Below are 19,357 nucleotides of genomic sequence, written 5' to 3' on the forward strand. Positions count from 1 at the left end.
AAGGGGTGTCAATAAGTAAATCGAACCAGTAAAATTGGTCCGAACCATCTTGATTTAGCCCAATCCAAACCGAACCGAGCTCTTATTGGGCCGTTTCGGTCTGTGTTTTTCAAACTGTTCGATTTTGGTTCGGTTCGGTCTAAATCGACGGTTCACCTGTCAACCCGGTAACTGAAACTGAATATAAGACCTACTTCTAACCCTAAGTATACAAACACTAAGATCCCTAATCGCCTAATCCTTATTCTTCTCTATTCATAACCCCGGTAGCGACAGCCTCCCTCTCATCTCTGGTTCTCCTCACCTCGATCGGCAATGGCAATGGTAACGACAACAACAACAGCAAGTTGGTTCTTCTCTCTCTCTCTCTTCACTGGCCTCTCTTCCCTTGAAAGGGTTGATACAAGACATGAAACGGATTCAAGAAGTGAAAATGGCAAGTGGGGACGATTGCCTTGCAACATTCGAGGGTTAACATCAAAAGAGGCCCATGCCCAAATCCGAAAAACCACAACTGAAAAAGACAAAAAGGAAAAAAATGAATCTTTCAGAAGAAAAAGATTCTATGTGAATCAACATAAAAATCAACTTCTTGTGAATCAATCACATTCGAGTGCAATTTTTGTCTCCTTTTTTACTTTTTCTTTTCCTTTTTTTCTCACTTTGTCCACCAACTCCAAGCCAAATCTCAAAACCCATTACAGGGGAAGAAGCTCCATGCCCAAATCATCAAAACAGACCTGGAAAAATGGGAACCGCTCCCTAACAACCTCTTCGATATGTATGGTAAATGTGCTCTCCTCGAAGCCGCATTTCACCTCGATCCAAAACCGAATAAACCCAGTAATTCAAATCGGTGCCAACTCAAACCCAAACCGCACTGGAGCTGAAATCAAATCGAAACTGATAGATCCTTATTGGGTCGGTTTCGGTTAATGTAAAACATAAACTGAAACCGTTGGAATCGAACCAAACCAAAACCACACCAACCTGGACCGTTGATACCCCTACCTTGCAAGAAGTCGCCCTCTGCAGGCATGAAAATCCTTTGCAATTCCCATCCCGTGCAATACCGTGTAATACCCCTGCAGAGGTCGACACGTGGACAAAGAGGGACGGACGGCTCAGATTAGTTCTCCATTGAAACAACCCCAAACCAGTGATTCTCACTTGAACCGAACCGTACCAGGTATTCAAACCAAACCGGTTCAGAAATTTCTCCCTCTTCCCTCTCTCGACTCTCTCTCTCGACTCTGTTACATCTCTCCCTCTCTGCCCTAACTCGAGCAAAACGTTGGGTCTCTAAAATGTAAGAAACCGTTGAAAAAGCGGGAACTGGGTACTTCATCTGCAAATAATTCTTAGCTTCCTCAGATCCATCTCCCTTCCATGGCAAATGGTTCTCCTCTCCTTCGCCTTCTTGTGGTCACGTTCACATTGGCGTTACAACTTCCATTACCCATCTGTGATCTCCTCTTCTCCGAAAGATAAGCTTCTCTGGTTGGAGAAAAAATGAATGTCTCGAGATGGGTTTTTGCGGTTTCAATCATACTTTGCCTCATAGCATCTGGGTCGTCTTCGATAGAGAACTTCCGACAAGCGTAAGTCGTTTCTTTTGTTCACATTCTTTCTTATTTAATGGATTTCTTGGGTTGTAAGGTACTACTAATCTACGTTGATGGTCGATTCTTATGTAAACTTTGAGATTATAGCGAACTTGGGTTGCAGGTGTGGTGATTTTTTTGCGTAGGATAAGTTCAGTGGTGCTAAAGGATACATCACAACCAAACAGTTTTGCTTCTGCCAACAAAATTGCAATGGCTCTGCTAATTTTTAATCCTGCAAAGATATGCAAGTCCATTGGAAGAAACGTAAGAGAGAGAGAGGGAGGGGGAAGAGGGAGAAATTTCTCATGTTTTAATTCAAAACCTGAACCGGTTTGTTTTGAATACCTGGTACGGTTTGGTTTAAGTGAGAACCACTGGTTTGAGGTTGTTTCAATGGAGAACTAATCTGAGCCGTTCGTCCCTCTTTGTCCACGTGTTGACCTCTGTAGGTGGTATTGCACAAGATGGGAATTGCAGAGGATTTTTTTCACTCTGCAGGACATGTTATTATCTATTTTCGATGAACATAAAAATTTTAATGGAAAATTTACTATCACCCCCTACACCCTTAGCCTATGGGCCTGTTTGATAACGTTTCTGCTGTTTCTGTTTTAAGAAACGGCAGAAATGGAAATTGCTATTTCTGAAAACAGAAACAGGTAAGAAAAGTGTTTGCTAATTCTTGTTTCTAGAAACAGAAACGAGTAAGAAGGTGTTTGATAAATGTTGTTTTTGGGATTGTTTCTGACAGAATATGATGCTTATTTTAATGAAAATAAATTCCACTTTTGTTACTTTCCATAGAAACTCATAATCCTTCATTCTACCTAGACAAACCACCGAACTACCAATTTCCTTATTTGAAACTTATATCATGAGTTTACCAAACGAGAAATTTCAATTAACAATACTAGATTAAAATGCAAATATTCCGGGTACGCCAAATGTCTTACAAGTTCCCAATAGTTGACCATTACCTTCTAACTACCACTTTTGTTTATGTTCATGTTATTAATGGCATCCAGAATATCTGTATATATCTTTCGCGTTTCCTCAGACACATCCGTCTAGTTTTTCAGTACTCTAGACTTCTCTTCTTTACCTTTGATTGCTCTTTCCAAGTATCCCTTCACAAAATCAGAGGAAGGTGCTGATGGAGAAGACTGATCTCCAACCATTGAATTGCTTGTTCCACAATCGGATGACTGTGCACTTTTCGAACTGCTGTCTCCAGAAATCTATTGGAAAAAATTGCAACATCGATCATGGGGTTGCAATTACATTCAACTTAATTACGGAATGTATTCAAATAATATAGGTCAAATAGTACTTTCAAAAAATAAAAATAATAATTATAAGAGAAATTCATCTACCCATATAAAATATTCATTATGCCTTGAACATTTGAAGTACGATCTACCTCTATTAGGCCCATTTTTCTTTGTGAACTTATCACACAAATGATTACAGTATTCACATCTTGCCATTGTGGTGTCAGTGGAAGACATCTGTAAAGCACAAAGATTACATATCATACCAATGTAAAATGTGTGAAGCAAACAGAAATATTTTTACTAACAACACATACACACATTTGAAGAAAACATGTGCCCTAAATTTTGTGTCAAACATTTAATACATAATAAATGTGATTGACAAACATTCAAGATCCATCTAACAGAATCATAGCCATTCTCCTTGAAATTGCCAATTGGTTGGCTATATTAAGGCGCATTATGAACATTTGTCTCGCAGATCATCTATGGGAGACATTAGATGCTGAAGCACGGTACGCATAAAGATCAGGATTCATAAGGTCGTCAATAGGTTGTTCGCTTTCAAGCTCCTTGAATAACTGATTTTGAATTTCTTGTTCCTTGATGTAATTGTAGATCCCACAACAAGCGACCACGATTCTTGACTAATCTTCAATATCGTATGCCTTCATACTTTTTAATATGTGGAATTTATTTTTTAAGACATTGAATGTTCTCTCAATAACATTCCCTAGTGACGAGTGTCTGTGATTGAACAATTCCTTAGCTATTCTTGGCCCAGGTCTACCTTCGCCATAATCTTGTAAGTGATACCTTTATCCCTGGAATGACACCAAATACCCCAGTTGACTAGCGTAGCCTGAGTCAAAAGCATAATATTTGTCTTCAATTATTATGAAAATATTTATGAGATTAAATCCATTTTCCTTGTCATATACATATGGAAGGACAACACATAAGTTCATAATATATTTATACCTGGTGGCGGATGAGGAAACCCTAGGTATCATTGGTTCTTACTGCCTCAAAGACCCTTGCGTCGTGTGCACTACCCTCCCAACCCGCATACACAAATGTGAATCGTATGTCGAATGAACATGTATACATAACATTCTGTGTGATCATATCCTTCCGATTACGATAACGTGTCTCCTCCGACCTAGGTATGATAGCACTTATATGGGTGCCATCAATAGCACAAATGCAATCCTATTTTTCATTTAACATAGGTTAGTCCATATAATTGTGTAAAGTGCATTCAATATTTCATTGGAAACATTGAATAATCTTGTTGTCTCCAAAAGTCTCAGTTACCTTGAAATATGGTAGTACTTTGGATTGTTGGCTATCTCTGGAGGTACCACATAAGAATTTGGTGGCTTGATTGTCTCAAGTGACAAATTTAGCATAGCTTGCAATGTTGTGTGGAAGACAGCACTAATCATCTGTCTTGACCGATTGAATCGTCATTGTGTTTATCTATTACTCAAACCTCGACCTACTATCATGAGGAACATCGTTAGCTGCTCATCTACTCGAATGAAACGGCTGTCCTCTAACTAGCCTTTATGTACCAATCGTACTCGCACTGAGAAATACATGTCTCTCAAGTCTAAACTCTTGGTAGCACATGTCTGCATGACATGCAAGAACCTCAGCTATCCTAACAAGTCCTGTGTAACTACTATCATTCAGAGATTCTCTCATCCTATACATACTAAGCATGTTTTGGAATGGTGTACTATAACCATGTCATCATCGTCAAACGATGAACCTGTGATGTCGATATCAAGTTGATTTGACATCCCTGTAATTAATCGACACATTCAATATGTAAAGGCATAGTCCATAAATGTACCATCCAATAGTATTGATTGTTTAAATGAAAAAAAAAAAATAACACTTCCATAAATCTACCTACAAGGATCCATAAGCATTAGCTTAATTGTCCATATGTAATATCTGTATCTTAAATTTTTTCAAACCTACTAACAAGCAAAAATCCATCCAGAAATCATAATAATTGACAACTATTTACTTTCCTGTCAATAAAGCGAAATAAATATGATCTTGTATGACAAAGCTGCAAAGAAACACACACCAAGCTAAAAGCATAATATTTGACAATCCTAAATAGTCATGTATATATGTTGAGTGCCTACATTCCAATATGAAATGTAGGCAAGAAAATGATCCAACGATCCTACACGCATGATAATTCAAATTCAGATGCATTACCTGTAAATCTAGTACTATATCTAACATATCTACACTACTGTAAGTCTGAAGCACATGCAATCAAATTATAACAAAGCAACATAAGTCAAATATCAACATCCTTCATAGTAGGCAAAACATAATAAGTGTGTCAGTTAGTATGAGGCATATAAAAGATAAAGAAAAGAACAAGTCATTCAGTCTCCCTTGAAACCATTCATTTTAAAAACTGTTACTTTCACCCCTTCAGACCATGTAGCATCCACAACCTCCTATCAGGTCTCGCTTCCACAAAAGACATGCGCCAACTAGGATCACTGTGTATCTTACGCTGTGCCAACGCATACAAATCCGATGGGATATCCTTTAAACTGTCCAGTAACTTATGATAGCTCATTATGGTATATGGTCCATCAACAATAGGGTCAGAAGGTCGGACAACGGCTGAGGTGGATCCTTTTTCCATCCTCCATCGGACAAAGGTTTTAAAGTCCTCAGCGGTGTTCGCGACTGTCCATGTCCGGCTCTTCCTCCTACGATCCGTAGGAGTCCTATCAAGTTGCCACTTTGAAGGAGCTGATTACTTGGGTGTGCCAGTACAAGCATCACTATCATCATTATCAGTATCCTGACAATCATCATCATCAATTTCAAGGTTAGTGGACATAGGAGTTAAAGCAGTTGCCTGTGAAAGACCTCTATCCCCATGGGCACTTGAGTCGGATAAGATTTCTAATAACTTTGGCCACCATGGAAGACCATTTCTTCTATACTTTGCCCAATCTTTTTTTCCCTGAAATTCAAAATTTTTTCAATTAACCATCACATTTTGTTCAAAAAGTCAATAATAATTCAACTATTAACCAAAAATTATGTCATACCTGAATAACAAATTCCCACACTGAATCTTCAGCTGTAGCAGTCCTAATATTCGCATCCCATCCAAAACCAGTTGTTTCTAACAAAGACCTGAAGCTTTTGTACTCTTTCCATAACTTGTTCATCTTGTTACGAAGTTGCTCCGTCGCAAAGGGCCATTTGAATTCGGCTTTAAGCCCTTTCATAATGTTATCCCATCCAACCTTTGTGAATGTGGATTTTATCTTCAAACCTTTCCTTACATTCTCAACCATGTGATTGATAAATGATCTTAGCTCAACTTCATTCTAGATTATAGTAGTACTTTTGGGGGTAGGGGTTCTTAGAGATCTCATATCTCTGAACATGCATAGTTGATTTAGTTAACATATTTAAAAACAAGAAGAACATGAAAAAAAAAAACAAAGAAAAAGGAATAAAAATATTGAGCAAAAGAGCAAAAAAAAGGCCCATTCTTCTGCTACATCATAAATGGTGCTTATCTAATAAAGGGGGCATGAAAAAGACGAGGAATCCAAGAATCTATAGAAACTTCAGAATTTGCAACTAAAAGACATATTTCTTAAAAATGACACTCAGTAGGTGGTTTAATTTGCACTTACTGTTTTTGAAGAAAGGCATAGATTTCAGCTAAAAGGAATGGGATGTGAATAGGACAGAGAGGGATGAAATCATAAACTTCTGCTATGACCATGATCAGGAAATTCTGAAATTTAAGGATAAACAATGACCAATATGAAGAAGTTACATGATTAATATTCATATGAGGCTTGGAAGTCCAAAAAAACATGGGGAACAATCTTATCAAACATTCCATATGCAAGTAGGTTCTCCCAAATGCATGAAACTTCTTAAGTTACATTCATAATGAGCAATATACATATAAGGTGAAAAAAAAGATCGGAATCTTACCTTTGAACTTAGACAGCTAAGAAGAGAAGTAGGGTCCTCAGAAGACCTTTTGTTATTTTCCTCAAGCTATCACCTAGAAGAAGCATTCTATGTGTTGGGATCTATAAAAGATAGATAAAAATATAACCAGCCATTTCATTGTTCATATGAAAATATATTTCATCACTAGAAATGTATCTACCCTTCACAGTGAACTACTAATCACAATCAACTGCATTCAGGAATTCAAAAATATGGCTTGCATATGAAATTATAGCATAAATCTATTATTAAATGTAAACATATTCTGCAAACATTCACTTTTTTAGATACTTTTTCTGCAGCTAGTATATTCAAGTTTGGGAAAATTCCATGTGAGAAATATACCTAGCTATATCAGGCTGCATTATGGAGAGAAATTGACCCAAATAAGACACAAATAGTATTCAGTAAAAAAAAATTACAAAATAAAGTTAAACACACTAAAGAGATGCAATTATCTATGAAAATATTTTCGAAGCATTTCCTTCAATCTTTCAGTAATTTAGAGGTTCAGTTCCTGATAACAAACCAAATCATACTCACCCAAAAATAAATAAATAAATAACCCAAAGCACAAATCAAGATGGGAAGGAGGAAAAAAAAAAAAAAAAAAAAAAACAGAAGATCTGCTAGCAATATAGACTACAGAGAAAATTTTCAAACCCAAAAAAACAGAAATAATAACAAAGGAAAAAGATATTAGCTTTCCATTGTAAAGGGAGCGTGAGAAGGCAAAAGGATAAGTGTGACCTTGAAGAATTCAAAGAACAAACCATTGTTGTCCTCTAACTGGAACATTGAAATTCGATAGCCTGTATTTGGGCTACTCTTCTCATCTCATGTCATCTCATCTTCTTCCTCAACCAACCTCCTAACCTTCCACCCAAACTCACTAACCAAATAGCCAAACTGCTCCTTACTGACCAATAATTTTCTATCCTTGCCCTCCCCTTCCAAACCCACAGAGGTTGAAGAAGAAGAAGTAAAAAAGGGCACCAAAGCTCCCCTTTGTCCCTCCCTGGACTTTCTTCCCTTCTCATTACTTCTCTAAAAAAAAGTCAGATCCCTGCTACTATCACCCAATTTCTCCACTTCAACTTTATTACATCTAAAGCTAGAACATGATCTTGCAATAAAGGAATTGTAGGTACTTGCAGTCAAATGAGACATATTGTAGGTACAAAGACAATCCTATTATTCACATGAACAACATCAACAACAAATGAACATATTTCTTAATCTACTATACAAACAACATGAAAGACAAATAATATCTTTGAAATGGATATCAAAATTTCAGCATAAAAAGAATCGAAAATATAGAACCCCTTTTCTGCGAAATTCATCAACATAACAATACCCTAGCATGGTGGATGTGAAAATTAGGAAAAAATTTCATGAATATCCGTCCGAAATCCTACTATCATAAGAAAAATCCCAAATGTTACCTAGAAGGCAACGTTTGATTCCCCCCTTTCAACTGAACGACAGAATGTGTAGTTCCTATGGAATTGAAGCTTGAGAAACATTGGAGTCAAGTCGTCGTTCACTGATGAGGGACGAATTGTTCTAGGGTTTAAAGAAAAATTGGGGGGACCTCAGTTCTTACCAAGCAGATGTGAGAGGCAGTTGTGAGAGGAGCAGCCGAACCTTCAAAGAGAGACTAGAATTTGTATACTCTTCAGATCTGAGGTGAAAACCCACCCTTTATCTCTAGAGGTGACTCATCGACGAATCTAGATGAATCTCTGCAACAATGGTGAATCTTCCATATGGGTTCACGAGGATGAAGAAGGGGAAAGATCCATACTATTCACGAGGGTGAGGAAGCCCTGTTTTGCCATAGGGTTCCTTCTTCGCGGGCGAATCTAACAGAGCTCCTTCAGGTACTATCGTGAAGGTTAAACACGGAAGAGAGTGAAAGGGGTCTGTTTTATCGGGGAACAGAATAATTTTTGCTCGATATTTGTTTCGAGAAACAGGAGAAACAGGTGAAACTTATTTCGTACTTCATGTTTCTTGAAACATAAATTATTATAAATTTCAATTTATGTTTCAAGAAACAAGTGGAACACAACACTTTTATCAAACGGTTTTAATGCCGTTTCTTCATTTCTGAGAATAGGAAAACATAGAAACACATTTCTGGAAACGTTATCAAATGGGCCCTATATTTACTAAAACTTCCCTATTTTAAACTATTTTTTTTATACTCCCCTACTTTTCAATTTTTACATCTTTTCTCCCCTGCTCTTTTTAAATGCCTAGATTACCCCTCTTTTTCACCTAACTACTGATTGCTTTTTCAACTTGACCCATTCAATTTGTTAATTTACTTTTTAAAATTAGAAAATAATTGAATCCACATCATCTTCTTTTAAACTGTGGGAGCCACATATCCTTATCTTCTCCTCATACACCGCCACCCATCCCCATGGGGTTCGGATTCTCAGCACCTACATCTCTACTCAGGCCTCACCCATTCATTGCAACCCCTATCGTAGCCTTGCATCCGGCACAACCCCATCTTCCTTGCACTACTCATGCTCCCTCCCAGTGCTGCCCTCGCCCCTGCTTTAGAATTTTCGCTCCCTACGAACCCCCTCCTCTCTCACTCTCCTACTCCAATCCTGTTGTCGATACAATCCTACTCCTTTTGAGTCTAAGGTGGGTGGCGCGTCTCATAGTAGAGGGTAGCCGGCCAACCATATCAACCCTCCAGAGGTCCCCACAAAGTCGGACCAGATTCTGAATTCCTATCCCACCAAAATCTGAGAAAAAAAAGGGAGAGAGGGAATCATCCAAATTCTAGGATTTCCCCCTGGAATACCCACCGCTCTCCTTCTAGTTTTTACCTCTTAACTTTGTCCCCATCTATTACTCAATCTGATTCAATGCTCTTTTTTTTTTCTTTTTTAATTTTTGTGGCTTTTCGAATCAATTAATGAAAGGAGAAAAAGATTGGGTCACAAGTCACAACATCACCTTCCCATGTTTGATTCTCTCTCGGCCACCGATACAATGGTGGTGATTATTTAGTTTTCCGTCTGAATTTGCACTAGCAGCAAGGGGTGGCGTTTCAGACTTTTAAAGAAAGGGTTGATTAGGGGTGTCAACTGGTCGGGCCGGTCTGGTTTTGGTCGGGCTTAATCAAGCTTAAAGACTTTCAAAGGCTACACCGTGTCCGCCCATTTAACTAATCGGACTTAGTTATTGAGGGCATGGTACACTTTATATTCGGTCGATTGGCCTCGGGCTATAATCGGGCTACCTTAATCGGGCTTTAGTTGGGCCTTAACCGGGCTATGGACATGTTTAATTTTAAACAGGTTTTCACCGGTTTTTAAACGAGCCCTCTTTAAAATGTACTCTTATATTCCGGCCCACTCATGCAAGCCCAAAAAAATGACAATAAATCAATAAATGATACCAATTATAACCAATATTTAAAATGTGAACATGTCTTTACTTTTTAGTATTTATTCTTTAATTTGCGGGGTAAAATAGGTATTCTACAATCATTAAAGGGTCGGGCCAAGTCGGTGCACAATAGGCTGGTCTCGGTCGGGTGTTATTCGATAGGTCTCGGTCGGACGCCCGACGGTCCAAGTAGCAAAACCGAGACCGACCATTTATAAACGGGCCGGGCTCAAGCCCGAAACGTTTAATAAACGATCCGGGCTCAAGCCCGACACGTTTAATAAACGGTCCAGGCCTGGCCGGTCTATAAACGGTTGGTCCCAATCGGTTTAGTCGGGTCGGACCACGAATTGACACCCCTAGGGTTGATAATGATATGTGGGTCCCACAGTTAGAAGAAGATGATGTGGGTTTAATTGTTTTTTAATTTAAAAAGTGAATTAACAAGTTGAATTGGTCAATTTAAAAAAGCAATCAATTATTAGGTGAAAAATAGGGGTAATCTAGGCATTTGAAAATAGCAGGGGAGAAAGACATGTAAAAGTCAAGAAGCAGGGGAGTATCAGAAAAAAGGTTTATGATAAGAGAATTTTAGTAAATATAGGCTAAGTACAAGGGAGTGATAGTAAATTTCCCATTTTAAATTCCAATACTCAAATGCCGTCCACCAGTTGATCAATTATGCAAATAGAACTAATTGAAGACTGCAATAAGTAACACATAATCAACTAAGGAAAGATAGGGAGAATGAGATCGATTGAAGTAAAGGGTAAATGATGTAATATAATAATATAATGGAATCTCCCACACCCCCACTTCATTGACCATAGAGACGTTCAACCATCTAGTGTTGCAACCTGATATTCTCTATTGCCATTACACGCATTCTCTCGTTCGCCATTGCCACTCCCCCTTTCTACATCTCTCAGATATACCGGCTTATAAGGTGAGGGGACTCAAGACCATATCAACCCACATCAATTTCTATATGAAACCAATGTGGGATCAGCCCCAATAAGTTGATATGGGATTGTAACATACCACCATGCTTCCTAACCCGACGTCCACGGCGACCCACTCTAGAATATAGCCCTTTCTAAACGGCTTTCACTCTACTCCAAGGTTTCTACTTGGCGGCAAGTAGCCCTTTCTTAACGGCTCTCGCTCTGGCACCGGGTTGTCCTTTCTATGCACTGGTTGGACCGAGGATCGGCTACTCTAATACCACTGTTACGGTCCTAGAAAAACTCAACCCCATAAACCGGCTTACAAGGTGAGGGGACCCAAGACCATATTAACCTACATCAATTTTCATAGGAAACCGATGTAGGATCAGCCTCATAAGCTGATATGGGATCATAACACGCACATTCCCCGTCTTTCATCCATAATTTTCCCTCACTCTCTCCTTCTTCTCGTATCAAGCTCTCACTACAATCCAGAACTGCCTCTCACCACCCTACAAAGTGCACCACCTTCCCCGCCTCTGCAACTTTTATTTTTTTAACCCTTAAAACGACTAAAGTTGAATCTCATTAAAACTCTTTACAAGCATCAAAATTTCAGAAAAAGGAAAGGCCATCTAAGGTAAATTTCAAGCATCAAAACCATTGTCAAGACGATTCAACACTTATTGGTTTGTTTTTTTCTCATTCCGTTATATCCGGCTCCCCACTCCAATCCACCTCTGAAACTTAAGTTTTCAAACCATTAAACTCAAAATTTTGCTAGCGGTTCAAGGTGGGATTTTCATCTCCTACATGCCCTGTATTAGCTCAATTACCATAATTTGTTTTTGTTTCTGGCTAAGTTGCTAAAAGAACTACTTCAGTGAAGCAATGAAGCAACCAAGGAAATGGAAAGAAAGGAAGAGATTATGTGATCATTCGATCGCCTGAAACATTCCACCATTGATCCCCTCAAACATTCCACCACTAATGGAAGGAGCTTGACCTGGGGAAGGAGTAAAGTAGAAGTTTGGCGTCTTTTTCTTTGTTTTTTAGCTTGATTCTAAAGGCACCAAATTGTTGTCTTTCTCCTGTAATATCTGGGACCTTCAAATTGTATTGGATTTCAAGTTTCAATCTAAGAAGAACACGAGGAAAGGAATCCCCATCTCTGATCTCTGTGGTAGGTTGTAGCAACAAAACTCAGGAGAAAGGAAAGGTGCAACGTCGATGGAGAGGGAGGAGTTGCATCTACAGAAGGATTGAATGGCTTAGATGAAAAGAAAGTGGATCCACCGGCGGATAAATTGCTAGCGTGGAATAGTGAACCTTTTCCCATAAAAATATAAAGAATTAGTTTTTTTTTTTAGGGGAAATTACAATGCAATATATAAGAAAGTTAATTACACAATATAAGTAGGTTTAAATTTTATTTTACGTCTATTAGTTTTGGTTTTAAAAAGATTTTCCTAATCCCTAAAGTTATTTATTGCTCATGAATTTTAAGGAGAAAAAAAAAAGGAATTTCCAAATATACCCATACTTTTCATCTTCTTTGTCCACGTTTTTTTCATTCTTTTTTTCGTTTTTTTTTTTTTCCTTCATATTTTCATATGGCACCCATGACCACCTCCACCTCCTCCAATAGAAAAAATTTCGCTGCTGGTAGCAATTAAGGGAATGGATCCCAAGGGCAAGTTTGAAAATATCCACCTTAGGTGAATTTCATTCCCCTGACTGCAACCCAGGTAGTAGCCAAGTTTCGTTCCCGATGACTCTGTTCTCCGAAGAACATGGTGGTTCTTGCTCTCATCATCTGAAACTAGGGGTGTCAAATTCAATCCCGCACTGGTAGGTCTGATCGTGCCCAACACGTTTATGGCTCAACTTGGACCGGCCAGATTAATAAACGTGTCGTGCCTAAGCCTAGCCTATTTATAAATAGGCAGTACACAGTGCAAGGGGTAAGCCTGATGGACCCCCTGACCGGCCCAGCCCATTTACAAGCCCGACTCGGACCGACACATTTAGCCTGACCGTTTATATAGGTATTTTGATTTTTTTTTGGGATAGAATAGATTATATATTGATATTTTTATCAATTATTGACTATGATTGAGTATAATATCTTTTCAAAATTGTTGATGATTTAACAAAATAAATTAAAGCATCTTAAATCTAAGAAAAGTAAAGACCATTTAAGGCTTTATTGGTACATTACCCCGTTTAAGGCCCAATTATAGTCCGATTAAAGCTCAAAACTCAATCAAACTTGACAAGACACTAACCAAGACCGACTCATTCCTTAAATAAATAGGCCAGGCTCGACAAGCCCAGTTAGGCCCGACGGAGACTAGCCTGGCCAATTGACATCCCTATCTGAAACATCTTGAAAAAGTGGAATTGGCATAGTAATTTGAGTTGATAGTCCACCTAAGAATGGATATCTTTCTATTCTAGGGCTTCTTCTTCTTCTTTCCTTTTCCTGATCTGAACATGGTAAAGGAACTAGTGTTATTTATAGACGCCAGATCGATTGAGGTATCTCACTCCCTTCTTCATTTCTTCGTTGGGTCGTTAACTAGAACGAGTCATTGCTTCTTTCTGTTATCTGATTGCAACAGGTTACTAATGCTTAAAGCAGTGTTTGGTTTGCATTCCCAAAGTGAAGAATGCATTCTCTAACTTAGAATGAGAATGTCAGTTTAACTTGGAATGTATTCTTGATTTTAGAATGAGAATTGTGTCTGATATGGTATTTATTATGTTTGCCTCGAATTCTTGATCCCATTTTGAAGAATAACTTGCTTCAACATATTTCAGTGACAACCCGAATGTGATTTTTTCTAAATTTTGTGATGATAAATGAGGAGCCCAACATTGATCTCCTATGGGATGGGGTGGCATAGCTCCTACGGTACGATTCAACTGCGACCTGATGGATCTGCCCATGACTAGTTTTGATTTTAAAAAGATTTACATAATCGCTAAAGTTATTTATTGCTCATGAATTCTAAGAAAAAAAAAAAACAAAATTGAATTTCCTAATATACCCATACTCTTCATCTTCTTTGTCAATGTTTTTTCATTCTGTTTTTTCCATCTTTTTTTTTTCCTTCATATTTTCATGTGAGAGCCATGACCACCTCCATCTTGTTCCATCATATTAGCAATATTTTATCTAACTTGTGCATGCACGTTGTTGCTGAGTAGTAACTAAAGAGGGCAAGCCAGAACCCGGGGTATTTACCTTAAAGAATAAATAAATAAGAAGTAAAAAATGTAATATTCACTCAGTGAACTGAAGCAAACAAGAGAATTCCAAGAGCTCAACATAGAAAACCCAAAGATTAAAAACCCAATACCCAAAACAGCCCCACACACGAAACAGAACTTCCAAAATAAAGAACCACTGACATTCTAAAGACCCGGATAGGAGACTAACCATGAAGGCCAGGTTGATGCAGCATAGATCAAGATAGAGGTCCCAGAATAAAGAAAGAGGGACACCAAAGGAGAGAGAGAGAGAAAGGATGAACTTGGAAGGGTGAACTGTCTTATATTCCTCGTACTGCCCAATAATCTAGCATAATACTGAGAGAGAGAGAGAGAGTACCCACAGTGAATCAGAGAAAGAGAATGAAAGTGAAAGTTAACAGAGAGAGAGAGAGAGAGATGCTTGTGGTCTTGGGGATTTGGATATGTTGAATGTTAATGGACCCATCGTCCATTCTAGAATGGCGGTCTGATCTGTTGAGGCGTGGTACACGCAATTGAAAGAGGAAGCCCACCTACTTTCTCCTTCTAAAGTGAAAGTAAACCATTCCTCTAAGAACGGCGAACACTTGATCATTATAGAATGCTTTGGGCCAAGGTTTTCAATCTCAATCAAATCAATTCAAATTGGATTAGTCTTACTATTGGATCAGTATTGAATTGAGATCGATCTTAGCCAATACTAATATGGGCAATCCAGACCATTCCAATCCGATTTTTACACCATGTGTTGGGGCAATAAATATCTGAAAGATCATGACATATAAAATAAGGAATTGAGATTATCTATAACAAAATTAAGCTTGATATTAAATTTCACTATCAGTTGGGTGGCCCCCCAAGGATGGAGAGGAATTGAACTCATAACCTCAGCTTTCCTTAGGCATGGTTCCTTGTCAACTGACTAAACCGGTGGGGTTAACACAAATACTATGTATAGAGAGAGAGAGAGAGAGAGAGAGAGAGAGAGGTAAAAGTTTAATTATTTGCAGCTTCTGAAGGGTTGATGTTAAGTTTGTCTCGAATTCTTGACCCCTCTGCTTCTACAGAAAACTTCTCATTCGTGTTGAGCTTTCTTAGTTTATTTTTGTATTTTTTGGTGTTTGTTATAACAGTTGATAAGAACAAAGACATGATAATATGTCATACTTATATGCATGCAAGAGTTGAATTAACTGAAATCCAGAATCACAAATGCTTCATGGCCAGACAATAGTTCCTTGTAGAAGAAAAGTTGAGAATCCAATGATAATTCTATCAACTACAGAGTACTAGGGATAGTAGTAATGGATGATCTAAATGGAAAGATTAAATCATACATCCATAGTTGCACAAAATTAGTAAGTTCCAATTTTCTAGATAAGATATCATATGAGAATTTACATCATTAATTAATGAGAACCAAAAGTAGCGGCTTGCACAAATGGAAATGATATTGCAACAAGCCTAAACCTATAAGATTAAGTAGTTAAAAAAAAAAAAAGAACTTAGAATAAGATATTCTTCAAAGTAAAGGGCACTTACTACGTTGCATAATGTCTGTTAGAAAAGAGAGTTGAAGAAATCACTCAGCCTTTTGGTTAGGAGCACTCCTGTGCCAGGAGGAAGAATTTTTTTTAAAACATTCATATTTTGAAATCTAGACAACAGATTGATTGCATCAGAAAGAAAAGGAACCACACTCCATTGGCTTAATAACAGAGAGATATGTAATCTCAGGCACATATACATGAAAGAACATCAACACATGAAAATATATTTTTCAATTGCCCATTTGACATTCAACTTAAGAAAATATACTTTAACTACACAGAACATCATTAGGGGAAGAAAAGAACAGCCTTGGTGGGACCGATAATTGTACCAAAGAGGAGGGTATAAAACCACAGAATGCATCTACTCTATGCAAAACATGGCAAGAATCCTGAGGAGGGCTCCAAAGCTTTTCACATGGAACTGAAATACTATTCTGGTTTTGACTAGATGATATCTAATCAATTGAAACCAATTGGAGCTTGGGTTAAATGAGTATAATCTATTATGTTCTTTTATTTCTTCTACATAGTTCCAATTGTGCAATGGGTTGACTGGTTCTATATTGATCGTTTGCCATATACATTCATTCTATTGAATGTCAGATTGGGATTACTCAAGCATAAACACATTTTATACGGTTTAAGCCATTCTTCATAAAAATGAAAGATGTCTGTGTGAAAAAATGGAACTTTGTAGCTTTATCCACTTCCCATTGTATGAAAAAAATCAGGGATCTTTTCAACTTGAGGAAATGTTGAAAGTTTTCATGTCCACTAATGCTATGTTCTGCTAGTATTAATTACTGCATAATTCAGCATAATAATAGACTTCCAAAAAAAAAATAGTGGAAGCCTAAAATTCAATTGAAACATTCAAAATACATCAGATAAGATTTGATTTCTAAATAGTTCTTTAGATTCTTTTTTCTTTTAATGTTTTCAGAATTGGTTTTGAAGCAGGAAGCTCCTTGTCTGCAATGGCACTTACTTTAATGCGAAATGTTATGCAAGAAGGAAATAACAAGGCTATTAATTTTTTAGGGAAATTTTTTATTGGTAGAAGTTGTTAGAGTATTATCAGCCTGTCTAATTATCTCTTCTTGAGATAAACGTTATCCTCAAGAAACTAAAGGAGTATGTCTCAGTCCTTCATTATGTTTGATGTTTTTTATGCACTGTCATGATGCATAAGGTACAAGATTGGCCATCTATAGAATGTGGGACTGTTATGCCTATATTATCAAACCAAGAACAAATAATCAGTAAAAATATACCAAAGAAACCATTAAAGACATTGGCAATTTGGTAGGATTAAATAAGAATACTAGCGATTAGATAAATTTAAAAAAAAAAAACAAAAAACAAAAAACATAGCAAAACAAAAGGGAAAGAGCAACCCGGGTCTAATAGTTAATTGGGTTCGCAACACTACTCAATCAATGTATCAAATCTAATTGAATCCTCCATTACATGGTTTGATGGGTTCATGGAGAATAACTCGAGGATCAACTTAGATTAGTTGCTATCTATTATTGATGAACAGGGAGAGGCACAAGCAGGTCATGCTCGAGTGACTCACCTTACAATGGGAATATCTCCTGACTTCAGATTTATAAATCACAGCCATGGTTTTAAGTATTGGTGCGTATCGTGCCGTATCGGTCGATACGTAACCGTATCGGTAGGCATCGGCACGATACATACCGATACCTATCATGAAAATTTTAAAACCCTTATGTATCGATACGTATCCTACGATACACACCGATACGCATCGATACACCACCGATACGCACCGATACTCACCGATACGTACCGATACTCTATGAAAAATTCAAAATTGAAGTGAAATGTACGTTTCGGTATGTATCGATACGTATCGGTGTGTATCGGTATGTATCGACCGATACACACCGATACGTATCGATACGGTCATAAAATGGCCAAAATGGGTAATTTTTTAAAAAAACATAATTTTTTGAGATATTTTTGTTCCAAAGTTGCTGCCAACCATTTTTCTCTCTAACTAAAGTGGAAATCAAGGTTGAGAACAAGGATTTCACATTTATGGGACAATTACAAACCTTGGATTCTTAGTGCGATACTCTCAATTTACTGTTTATGCATAATACATGTTATATATAACTTTTTTTAACTATTTTTTTATGCAAATATGTATAAAAAAGTGTTTCCTATCCATTTATGTGCGTATCTTTAGCGTATCTTAGCGTATCTCCGATACGATACCCTCTGATACGTATCTTAATTTTGGCCGACCGATACCGATACTTTAATCCTTGATCACAGCTCTCTTCAATCTAAATTTTCAATTATATTTCTCCTTGTACTGCCGAAAAGTCTATTATCATCAATGATAGCATCATATCTGATGGTAGGGCTATATTTCTTTAGGTTTTTCTGGTTCTTCTGAATGGTGTAAAATTCTACATTTGCTTGTCGGGTTCATCATCCTAACTCCACGATATTACTGAGTTGGGGGGGTGAAAGCAGCAAGAATGAACTTGAAGTTGAACTAAAAATAGAATCTAGTTGGCAGTCCATCCGGTGCAAGATCTATAAGAAGTATGAATCCTCAAAAATTCAATAATGAATGTTATCGAACTGCTTGAAAATAATTAAAATTTTAAGTTCTAATGTATATGATGGATGAGACTGAAAAACGTTATCAATGCTGAGATGCTTTTTTAATCTATATTTTATTATTTTGAACTAACAATTGTAAACTCACTCACACTCGTTGGGGCTATATTAAGTTAGCAGACCTTTGAAATATCATATGAGCATGTATAAGGACAAGAAAATGCCTACAGATGTTAGTGTAAATGAGGTCAAACATTTCAATACTACAAGTAGCATCATTTGGAAATTGTCATCTTTCCCTTAAAGCAATCTATACATGTTCCCATGTACTGAAAATCAATATTTTTCAATATCCCTTTTTTCACCAATTTTTCCATCTTTTTTCTTGAAAAATAGCTCAACATTTTATGCCATAACACAGAAGATATCTCATCTATCAGAAAACGTTTTACTCCCACATTTAGAACCCAAGAAGAATTACAATTCAATCTATAAAGCTCATCAACAAGAGTACCACTACCAATAGAAATTGAATTATGTAAGAATATTTTTAAATTAATTTTTCTTAATTCTATCAACATAGGGTTGGCTCTGATACCAATTGTTAGGGATTGTAAACCATAGAATCATACGAATAGCTCCATAGTATATAAAATACAAGAATT

General features: G+C 37.3%; 1 protein-coding gene and 1 long non-coding RNA gene across 2 annotated transcripts; both read right to left on the reverse strand.

Moving 5' to 3' along the window:
• Positions 1–5,650: 5,650 nt before the first annotated feature.
• Positions 5,651–6,318, reverse strand: LOC122065033. The gene is made up of 2 exons (XM_042628824.1): positions 5,983–6,318; positions 5,651–5,894 (listed from the first exon to the last, which is right to left on the reverse strand). The coding sequence occupies exons 1-2, from the start codon at positions 6,232–6,234 to the stop codon at positions 5,682–5,684; spliced, it is 465 nt and encodes a 154-aa protein (XP_042484758.1). The 5' UTR covers positions 6,235–6,318; the 3' UTR covers positions 5,651–5,681.
• Positions 6,319–6,521: 203 nt separating this feature from the next.
• On the reverse strand, positions 6,522–8,863 carry LOC122065032. The gene is made up of 3 exons (XR_006135885.1): positions 8,362–8,863; positions 6,893–6,965; positions 6,522–6,686 (listed from the first exon to the last, which is right to left on the reverse strand). It is a non-coding gene; the product is annotated as an uncharacterized LOC122065032 (long non-coding RNA).
• Positions 8,864–19,357: the final 10,494 nt, after the last annotated feature.

The sequence above is a fragment of the Macadamia integrifolia genome, unplaced genomic scaffold (genome assembly GCF_013358625.1).
Source record: "Macadamia integrifolia cultivar HAES 741 unplaced genomic scaffold, SCU_Mint_v3 scaffold1863, whole genome shotgun sequence".
Classification (NCBI taxonomy): domain Eukaryota; kingdom Viridiplantae; phylum Streptophyta; class Magnoliopsida; order Proteales; family Proteaceae; genus Macadamia; species Macadamia integrifolia.